At 33.3% G+C, this 11,456-nt stretch overlaps 1 protein-coding gene across 1 annotated transcript; it reads right to left on the bottom strand.

Annotated features, from left to right (window-relative positions):
* Positions 1-90: 90 nt before the first annotated feature.
* On the bottom strand, positions 91-9,895 carry LOC134249454 (retinol dehydrogenase 13-like). The gene is made up of 6 exons (XM_062731805.1): positions 9,779-9,895; positions 7,030-7,153; positions 6,423-6,541; positions 2,245-2,400; positions 601-705; positions 91-326 (listed from the first exon to the last, which is right to left on the bottom strand). Exons 2-6 carry the CDS (start codon positions 7,098-7,100, stop codon positions 106-108), a joined length of 672 nt encoding a protein of 223 aa, XP_062587789.1. The 5' UTR covers positions 7,101-7,153; positions 9,779-9,895; the 3' UTR covers positions 91-105.
* Positions 9,896-11,456: the final 1,561 nt, after the last annotated feature.

Raw genomic sequence — 11,456 nt, 5'->3', positions numbered from 1 at the left:
ATGGGCTTGATAAAAACTTAACAATATTGGAGGGAAAGTGTTTGGGACTTCCAAGTTCCAACCCACTTCATTGTTCACATAAAAAAATGTTTGAGGTCCAAAGTTCTATGTTTTACCTTTTAAATGTTTAGACAGCTCCTTTGTAAACATCAAGAGAGCCAGTTTACTTTGGTTGTAGGCGAGAGTCAGATGGTAGCCATTCTCTGAGTTGAGATCACTGAAGTTTATATGTCCCGCCTGGCTAACACTGCTTGATACATTAACGATACGACTGGGTGCAGACTTAATGAGAAGATCCAGTAATGACATAGTGAGAAGGACTGGACCTAAAATAGAAACAACATAGAGAGTTGGACTGGACCTAAATTAGACAGTAAACATACAGGAAAAAAAAAATTGTCATTTGATTTGAATTTTCCCATATCAGTCCATGTGTATAAATTAAAATTATTTAATTTTCCATTAATATGGTTGTTTTGTTTTGTGAGAATTGGCATGAGAGAGAGAGAGTTGCTATTGACAATGCTGAAAAAACTAAATTTTATTTAAATCTGAAATCTGTTCTTATCCAATCTGCAGAACTAAAAATGAATTTGTTACCAAGATAATTCACTCCCAGCTGGTACTCAAACCCATCTTCAGTTTTCTGGTAAGGGCAGTGCATCACTCCTGCATTGTTGACTAGGATGTCCAAAAATTTTTCCTCTGAAAAAAAGAAGAAGTTTTATTATGAGTTGCATGTATCTGTGTTTTCTCTCTTTTGAGGTTTACCGGTATCAATACACGTCAAAATTATGTACGACAGAGACAACTTGAATCATGCATGTCTTATTAATTAAGAAATAAGGTATCATTTTTTGAGTTTTATTGAGATGTAAAACGGGTTGGTCACGTGATCAAATCCCATAAAGCCCGAAGGGCTTTATGGAAGATTTGATCATGTGCCAACCCGTTTTACATCTCAATAAAACTCAAAAAATGATACCTTATTACTTATATTTACATTTGTGACTTATTCATACTTTATATTTGCCTGATTGTTACTTTTAACGTGTGAGATGCGTTAATTTTTCAAACCCAACGGCATGTATGTAATTCACTAAACGCGCGTCGACCCTTTATGACGTCACAGAGAAATTACGTCGAACGTTTATCCAAACGCACATCTATAACCTCTTGACCCCGTACCTGTATTTACACAGTTATAAAAACGCTTGCCTTCAGTAGTGTTATATAAAGGAAAACATTTGCAAATGTAAATATTGTAATTTAAAATCAATTTTTATTCACAAAAACTTTATTTTACTTTAATTGCACCAGACAGAGTGCTCGCAAAAATATCAGTCTTGCTTACATTAGTTTTCTTAAAGATTTTAGAATATAAAGAGCAGAACCACGATTAATGAAAATTTTGTCTCACTATTAAATAAAGAGTAAATGTCTTTTTCGCAAAAATATGGTGTTGCATAAATTAAGTGATATACAGTAGTTATTATTTATTAGTTGTACAGTAAAACTTGTTCAGTATGAACACAGATATTGCAAATTCATCTTCGATCCCCAGCTATATAAATTTAATGAATTTCTTATACGGTTAATCGGTTATAATCAATTACGGATATATCGAAGTTATTTTATAGGTCCCAGCGACTTTGTTAGTACCGAGTTTTGCTGTAGAGTTGTATAGTTTTGTAATGACTAGGTAAGGGATCATTAGAGGTGGGTAAATAAATTTCTTGTCCCCTTGAATCCCATTGATTATTTAAGCAGGACTAAAAATTTTAAGGAATTTGAAAGTAATACATGGAATTGTGTTCATTTTGAAAATTGAATTTCAGCTGGGACTCAGGTTTTTTTTAAAGAAAAAAAAAATGTCAATCCAATCAATTTTGTTGACAGTAATGGTATTAAAGAAGTAAGATTTGGTAATACCTATAATAAATTGATTATTGTAAATGTGGTCATGAATATATCAAATACAGACTTTATTCTTTGTGACAAGATTTATGCTCTGTACAAAGGACCCATATTGTATACAGGGTTATTTTTGCTCCATGTTATTTTTGCCTTTTCACACTTGAAAACAATTTTGTCCCATTTTAAATTCGCCCAATCAGTTTTGTTTAAGAATTTATATTGTTTTCTTTGAATTTGACCCATTTTAAATTCGCCCAAGGTAGGATAGGGCGAAAGGGGTAAAAATAAAATGGGGGCAAAATTTCCCTGTATACAGTGAACAAACACCTTTTTTAATGTCATCAGTGAACTCTTTGATGGACTTGAAGCTGGCGAGATCGAGTTTTTTACAGAACACCTTCTGGTTGTGTGTTTCCTGTTTGATGAGATCCTGAGCCGCCGCACACTTCTCCAAGTCTCGACAAGCCAGGATTACTTTAGCTCCTTCAAACAGAGATATAAATCAAAGTACTGAGAGTACTGAGCTCTTTCAAACAGAAATATATAAAATTAGGAATTTTAATTGACATTATGAACCCCTTGTTGTCAATGACTGGCTGCTTAGCCAGGTACTCTGTCCAAGTCCAAATATTGAATGCTAAATTTACATTGAAAAATTGTTCTAGTACTATATTGAAACTAGCCATTTTCATTAAATTTCAGCTGAATTTTTTTACCTAACCTGTGATTTAATTTTTTCAATAAAATGAGAAAAAATTCTTTAGCACAAATTAAGTTGTATTGTACCAAATTTCACAAAGCCAGGATTACTATAGCTTAAACAAAATATCTGCAAGAATATAAATAAAACTAGAAACTCTTGTTGCTACAGCAACAAAGAAGGTCTTCCGTTCTCCTCTATTAATCTGTATGCAGGATGTTTTTTTCTATTTTAAAAAAGAACAGATATATCATAAACTAGTAGACTAATTGTTCAGTGAACAATTATCGGCCTTTCCACCTTTTTAAGCATTTCAATATAATTTGGGCTGAAGTAGAAAAAAAGCCAAAAAATAAATAAAACAGCAAAATTCTCATTTCTCTACAAGGATTTTAGATCGGGCTCGTAGTTGGTATAAATATACTCTAAACAGACTTCCTGGATTATACGAGTCGACTCGGGGATAACCACGATTTCATTGATCACGCAAAGAGAGCGCGTTCAAAACATTGTAACACGCTCCTAGGTGCATATATCAGCTTGAATGAAATTGTTTTCAAGCTAAGATGTAAGGGGTAGGGTCTTATTAAAATTATGATATACCTAATAATATGAATACCATGCATTTGATCTGCGCATCAAGACGGAAGCGTAAGTGAAAACGTTGTGAAATGTCCCATGTGTACCTGCATCATATGTGCATTATACATGTATTAAAGAGATGTTTGAAAAATAACCGATTTGAGTTGTTTAATGTTTGAAATGAATGGCGATAAATTATTTAAGAGCATGTGAGAAACATGAGCGAGAGATGCAAGCCAGTTTGTAATTATAGAAAAGGAAAACAGAGAATCGGGTTCGGATTTTAATAATCCTGACCGAAATAGGAATGGAATATGTGTGTGGATTAAATTCATTGAAAGTAGCATAAATAAATTCCAAATAGGTAATTCTAGATGGGAAACACAGGGAAGAAACGTGTATTGCTTTTTACTATGCTGAAAGTCGCTATTTCTTATAAGATTGTGTTATTCTAGAAAAAAAAAATCAAATTTCAAATGAAATCAAGATTCATTCAATTAATATTAAATCTAAATAAAATTGAAATAAATTCCACATACCAAAGAAATCTAGAATACTTGGTATTAAAATGTCGTATTAGAGCAGGAGAATCGAATGATATTAACAACAAATGAAGAAATAGCCAATGCAAGCTTTAATTCATTTTATGACCATCAGAATTTAAATTTCAGACAGAAAAAAATGCAGTTTTTGCCGATATTCCGTAGAATTTCATCATACTCAAGAGACTCACCGTAAAACTCTTAGGACACTTTCTTTAAGGTGTCTTCTACTCAAATCCTTAATCTTATGTCGATCTGTGGTGTCTTTTCAGAGTTAGAAGATGTTGCTATTGATTTTTTTAAGGGACGGGAGGGGGTGGGTATTTCATAAGCATTTGTTAAAATGAGAGTTGTTAATACCTCCACATACTTAAGCTTGATTGTGACCTTTGGGTCAATGGGGTCAAAGGTCAATGTCATTTATCAAGGTCAAAGGTCAAGGTCATCAAAGAGAGAGAGAGAGAGAGGTGAACTTGAGATTAACACTTGAAGCTGAATCTAGATAAAGGTAATGTATATTTCTTTATTACTTTTTGAGTAAGGGTCAAATGTCTCATTTTGAGGACAAGAAATCACGTGACCTGCAGAAAGTAAATTTTAAAAGAAGATATTTGAGGTTACTCTAGACATTTGCAGTCTGAATAAAATGTCCCAAAATCATTTCAAATACTTTCTTATAAAAGATATTTATGGGATAGTGCGATACTCAATTTATGCAATTTTTCTCTCATAATTGGAAGTCGTCGTTTTTCTTACAAGTGGGACTACATATCTCGAAATTACAAGTAAGATGCTATAAGGTAATACTAAGAAAGATTCCATTAAGAAAAATTTAAAATTTTGATTTATTTGATCACTTCCTGTGACAACCGGAAGTGACGGCGGACTCAAAAGATGTGTCTACTTATCAAGGTCTACCATCCCTATTAATTTGGTGTCTTAATCTCTTACCGTTTACGAGATCTAGCTATGATAACTTCTGATTTTATGGACAGGAAGTCACGCGACCGGAAGTGAATTTTACTGAGATATTAGACATTACTGTAGACATTTGCAGTCTGAATAACATATCTAAAAATCATTACAAATACTTTAACTATAAAAAAAAATTTAAGGGATAGAAAGATACTCAAATTATGTAGTTTTCCTCTTTTAACCGGAAGTTGTCATTTTGTTTCCGTTGGGACTTATACATTTCGAAACTTCAAATAAGATGCTATAATGTGATGCAAAACAAGTTTCAAAAAAGAAAAGTTGATTTTTTTTTATTTCTTTGATCACTTCCTGTGACGACCGGAAGTGACGGCAGACAATTTTACCCCAAATGGTTTTGCCTACATATCAAGATCTATTACTCATACAAGTTTGGAGTCTTAATCTTTAACTGTTTACGAGATCTAGCTATGATAACTTCTGATTTTGAAGACAGGAAATCATGCGACCGGAAGGAAATTTTACTGAGATATTATACATTACTGTAGACGTGTGTAGTCTGCATAACATATCCAAAAATCATTACAAATACTTTATCTATTAAAAGTACTTATGGGAAAGAAAAATACTCAATTTATGTAGTTTTTCTCCTTGAACCGGAAGTTGTCATTTTTGTTTCCGTTGGGACGGATACATTTCGAAACTACAAATAAGATGCTATAATGTAATGCAAAAAAGGTTTCAATAAAGAAAAGTTGAATTTTTCGATTTCTTTGATAACTTCCTGTGACGACCGGAAGTGACGGCGGACGATCTTACCCCAAATGGTTTTGCCTACATATCAAGATCTACCACTTGTATAAGTTTAGTGTCTTAATCCCTTTCCGTTTACGAGATCTAGCTATTATAACTTCTCATTTTGAGGACAGGAAATCACGCGACCGGAAGTGAATTTTACAAAGATATTTGACGTTACTGTAGACATTTGCAGTTTGAATAACATATCCAAAAATCATTACAAATACTTTATCTATAAAAAATATTTATGGGAAAGAAAAATACTTAAAAAATGCAGTTTTTCTCTTATAACCGGAAGTTGTCGTTTTTGTTTCCGGTGGGACTGACATATTTCGAAACTACAAATAAGATGCTATAATGTGATTCAAAAAAAGTTTCATAAATGAAAAGTTGAAATTTTCGATTTCTTTGATCACTTCCTGTGACGACCGGAAGTGACGGCGGACAATCTTATCCCAAATGGACATGCCTACTAATCATGATCTATTACTCATATAAGTTTGGCGTCTTAATCTTTTACCGTTTCTGAGATATGACTCAGACAAAACTTTTTTGAAAAAAGCGGAAATCGGACATATCTGACGACCGGAAGTGAATTTTGAAAAACTGAAAACTGCATCTGAAAGATATTTTTACACTCTATCACCCCTGAAAATTTCATGAGAATCTGTCCTGTCATCTCTGAGAAATCGTGCTTTTAAAAAGGGAACAAAAATAATAATAGGAAAAAGAAAAAGAAAAAGAAACAGTAGAATCACTATAAGGTCTTCCGTCTGAAACGGAAGACCTTAATTAAAAGATGACATTTCTAAACTGTACAGAATTGTTCAAAATGTTTTGTTATCATTAACTTTAAAATCTATCTGCATAAAAAAAATTAATCTGACCATGCCAAAAGAATTGTAAATTGTTGACAATTTTTATGACATCGTTTGGTGGAACCTGTATACCTCTTCTAGCAAAGTCCTTTGCTGTCTCCTTTCCTATCCCTGAGTTAGCCCCTGTCACTATAGCAGTTTTCCCCAGTAACATTTCCTCTCCTTTATACACCTTACCAGAAAGGTAATCTCTTAAATACAGAGAAATCAAAAGGACTGAATGTATTTAGTTCTAAGGGAAGAAAAATAAAATCTCATCTACTATAATCTTACAATCATGAATTTGAATAGTTCTAAATATGTATGACTATAAATGTATATAAATATGACTGTCACTATATATATGTATACATGTATATTAAACAATGTAGCAAGTGAACTAAAGTTAGCATGCATTACTGTTCATTTTGTCATACTGCCTGGTGAGCCATATGGCATAATGAAAAAAAAAGAACTGAAATGAAAAACAATAGCTGCATGGGAACCTGTATGAAAATGTTTTCATTAATGTAATGGCTACCCAAGAAAGCGACAGAGGATATACACTGAATATATTTTCATTCTTCATAATTAAAATAAATTTTTCAAATGCACTTTTGATATAAAAGTTTGTGAATGTCAAAAAGCATATAATTTCAAATGATATTCAATTTTTTGTTGACATGTCTTGAACGATTACCTTAAGAGAAGAGAACCTAGGGCCACTGTTCCCAGAGCACTGGCATGGATAACCCAGTTAGGGAAGGACATGTTTCTGTTACGTAACACACCCCCTTCTGATATGTCTCATCATAAGTAACACTCTGCAAAAAATGAAAATTATACCATATAAGTGGAAATTTTAGCGAGACACAAATTTAGCGATTTCTCCTTAAAAAATAGTAATTTATTTTTATTGAGAGGTAATTTTAGCGATTTTGAAATGCTAACTTAAGAAGCTATTACAAATAAAATGCAATTAATTTTTAGCGACATTAATTTTTAGCAATCTTAACACCTTCGCTAATAATGCCAAAATTAAATCCTCACTAAAAATTCTACTTATACGGTATATCAATTTTTAAAGAAAAAGGTCTATTTTTAATGAATTTTGAACTCTTTAAAAAATAAACCAAAATATAATGGTTAAAATTATTTATATGCATATCATATCTTAAAATGATTTATAAATGCAACTTAAAACCCTCATTACTGTGCTATGTGCTATAAAAGGTTTATTTTGAGCATAACAATGTGGCCCAAACCATCTCTGGCCATATTTAAAACACGGAACGGAACAGACCTAAACATGCATACCAGCCTGAACCATGGGAGCAAACCATCCCATGACCATGAAATATGAAAGTGTGACAGCAGTGGTGGATCCAGGAATTTCATAATGGGGGGTGGGGGGGGGGGGGGGGTAGTAGAAGGCAGGTGGTCTGGGGACTGCACTAAGCCCACAGTGGTTCTAAGACAAGGCCCTGGTGAAGGTCCAGGCCGCTAACAAACTATTACAAATAAGAGATGTTTTTTTCCTTAATTTTAGGATAAGGGGCCACCCCCAGCGTGCCAGCCCTGGATCCGCCTTTGGACAGTGTGCATTGTTATCTATAGGACACTTTACTTGAAATTCATTATCTCAAAAAACATTACTAAATTTATTCTAAATTCAAAAGTAGATTACATCATCTTTATGTGAAACACAAACAGGCCCAGAATGAGCATGAATGAGGTCGAATACACAAAGGGGAAATTCATCCTTGCTTATCAAGTGTATATGTTCACTAAAGAACTGGAAAGCCTATATTAAAAAAAACAACAAAAGAGGGTGTGTGGGCTTGATGCTCTTCAGGTCCGGCACAATGTCTTGATTAAGCTATATAGCTTGATTTAGCTATATAGCTTTATTAAACTATTCGGAATAGCTTGATTAAGCTATTTTATCACAATTTTTTCCAAAATGTTTTATTATTTTAGCATGTGCAAAAAGTCGCATCTTGGTGCAGTGAAAATATTAAACTTTGAACTCTTCTGAATGCAATGCATGTAAAAATCACTCACCAAATTGTGTCTCCTTGAGAGACTTTGTACTCAAATTTTTAAAAGTTTGGGGGGCTATTGATGAGTGACCACACAGTTATTTCTTGAATGAAATTACAGTTAATTCTCGATAAACAGCCACCTTTTGTAATTTAGAAATCATGGCGGTATAACGATTTTTGGCGATGAATTGAATTTCTCGTCTTTTAGAAAACAAGAAGTAGAGTTACCGTTCTTTGAAATACCATTTAGCATTTCTATTCTTATTGTTACATGTACATGTATATAACATTTCTGATTGAAAATTCTTCAAATAATTTTTTTGCGCAGTTATGAAATAAAGAGAAGTACATGTGTATGCATGTAAATCTGCACATCTGATATTTGGGGGAAAAAAAACCTGCTGGGTCGATCGTCATGATATATTGCCGATAGAACATAAAAATTTATTCTTGAATTAATTAATTGTTTATGGCATCATTGTTAATGAAACGTTCACAATTTATACCGTATAATAATTTTTTCAGCAAACTTTGCATTGTTTAAAGCATAGATCATCAAATAATATCGTTATCGGCGTACGTACTTTAACAACAACCGCTCCTGGCAAAACCGTGACTAAATGATTTTTATAAAACAGAAAACAAAATTATTATAACAGTTCATGTTAAAATTGTTTATTTAATTCTAATTAAATTACTTAATTGCATGTTCCTCGTCTGCATTTGCATGCTTTACAGGGACAGCATCAACCAATTAGCCGCGCTTCACTGACCACACGCAACTGTGGCGGTATATCGAGATAATTGACACTTAAAAATGGACATTTGTTGTGAAAACAGGGTGGCCGATGGCGGTATGCAAATTTGGCATTATAAAGAGAATTTTATATAGCAGGAAAAACGTTCTTGGGAAATCATGGCGGTATTGCGAAAATGGCGATGAATCGAATGGCGATAATTCGAGAATTGACTGTATAAAAGAGGTCAGTTATAGCCAACAAGATAATTGATTGGTAACAGTTCAACACAATGAGAAGCAATCATACTTATCCACGCCTCATCGCACTCAATAGGACACTTTCCACCAGTGCAGTTACCCAAACAATGGAAATTCATCTTTTTCTTTAAAGTATTCAACAACAGCAATGTTAGAACTTTCTATGATTTAGGTTGTTTTTTTGATAGCCCAAAGTACATATATGAATAGTCAATTACTTGTGACTTTTTGTTTATTTCTCACTAAAAACGTTTTTGTTAAAAACTGCATATAAATAACTTTATTAAGCTATTTTAAATAGCTTAATAAAGCTATATAGCTTAATCAAGACATTGTTGGACCTGCTCTTTGGTATACTCATAGGACTAGCTAACATTAAACATGTTCAAGATAATCACAAGACTCACTGGTAACAACCATTAGTTAATTGTTTCACAAAGAGGTTTTAAGCCTGAAACATTACATTTTGCTGTCCAAAGTTTTAAAATTTAAAAAATTTCAAGTGAAAGTCACAGTGTCGTGTTTAGTCTCGTTCAACCAGACCCTCGGCTGTCTCCGTAAATCTCCGACCACCCAGAGGGTCTGGTAAAGATACGTGATATCGATTGTAACGCCAAAGCGAGGCTTACCGAAATTCTGGTAAAGTTTTTGATTGGCTGAAAAGAACACACCCACAAGATTTAAACAAATACATGATAAATCAGCAGAAAAATAACTTAAAGATGTGAAAGTTATATGTCTAAAAGTTAAAACCGTTAGAGAGGAATTGTTTACAGTAATGCCCACCAGTTATAGGTAAGTGTGTTTTATTACGTCTTGCAAATATTCTGTACGAAAGCAAAAGTGAAAGTAGTTGTAGCCCTACCTGCGTAATACACATTCCTTCGATTGATTTTATGTTTTCTCGTTTGGTATCTCTGATTAAAGGCCAGTTTATTAATATAAAGTAACAATCAAGCAGAAGAAACGTTTATAACGTTTGCTTACAAAAGGGATTTTTAAAATGAAAACAAGATAGCGTCCTCTGGCGGTTACAAACGCTTACGTGATTCTTTACCAGACTCTCTGCTGGTCGGAGTTTACGGAGACAGCCGAGCGTCTGGTTGAACGAGACTATGTCGTGTTACGAAAGTTTACTCGGAAGTAAGGTAATTACAATTAAAATTAAAGGTGTGGATGGGAGAGGATAAAATATTTCCGAATTTGAAAATATCTTGGAAATAAATAAAATTCATTGTTAAAAAGCATGTTTTGTAAAACAAAAATATTTTAAATAATGATAACGGTTGATTATATTCAAAAGAATAGAAAGACACCACGATTTCTTGAAATCAACCAAAAGATATGTTGATTCCGAATAGGTTTTTTATTTTAGGGAACGTCTTGCTACATCCTGTTTTTTTGAGACTTCACGCTTTCTGTCACGTTTACTGAAAATTCTATGCCATCTCAGTAACCAAAAGATAATTATTCCATTTCAAATATCCAAAAATGTCTAGCCAACCACCATCTATGCCAAATTTGCCCAATCCTGAGGCTATCTTTGAGTCTTGGTGGCCTATCATTATTGGTATAGTTGGAGGGGTAGCCTATGCACTCAGGTAATAACGCTTTCCGGAACTGTAATTTACACTGTGTTATAAGCTGAATCTTAACATCAATTAGCAGAGGTATATTGTTTTAAAAAATTTATATCAAGTTTTGACATGAATTTTGAATAATAAGAATAGCCCTATATATGATATGTGGTCGTGGAATAAAAGTTAAAACTGCATGAGGAGATGATGGGATAATTACTGTAAATCACGCTTTATTTGCGGGAACTTTATTTTCGCATAATTACATGAGAAAATGAGCTCGCGAAAATTTCATTCTTGCGTATAAAAGTATTCCTTACGATTACAGTGGACCTTCAGATATCCGGACACCAGATATCCGGACGATTTTTCTCGGGAACGGATTTTTTTAATGTAATTTTGACTCATTTATCCGGAATTCCGCGTTCCGTATCCGGACGGCTCTTTTTTTTACTACAAAACGTATTTTTACGTTATAATTTGGTTCACTTATCCGGACGGTAAATTT

This window comes from Saccostrea cucullata, unplaced genomic scaffold (assembly GCF_032062105.1).
Source record: "Saccostrea cucullata isolate Sc308-1 unplaced genomic scaffold, CSIRO_AGI_Scuc_v1 ctg17120, whole genome shotgun sequence".
Lineage (NCBI taxonomy): Eukaryota > Metazoa > Mollusca > Bivalvia > Ostreida > Ostreidae > Saccostrea > Saccostrea cuccullata.
The sequence above is the reverse complement of the archived record's forward strand: the minus strand, read 5'-3'. Positions and strand labels throughout refer to the sequence as shown.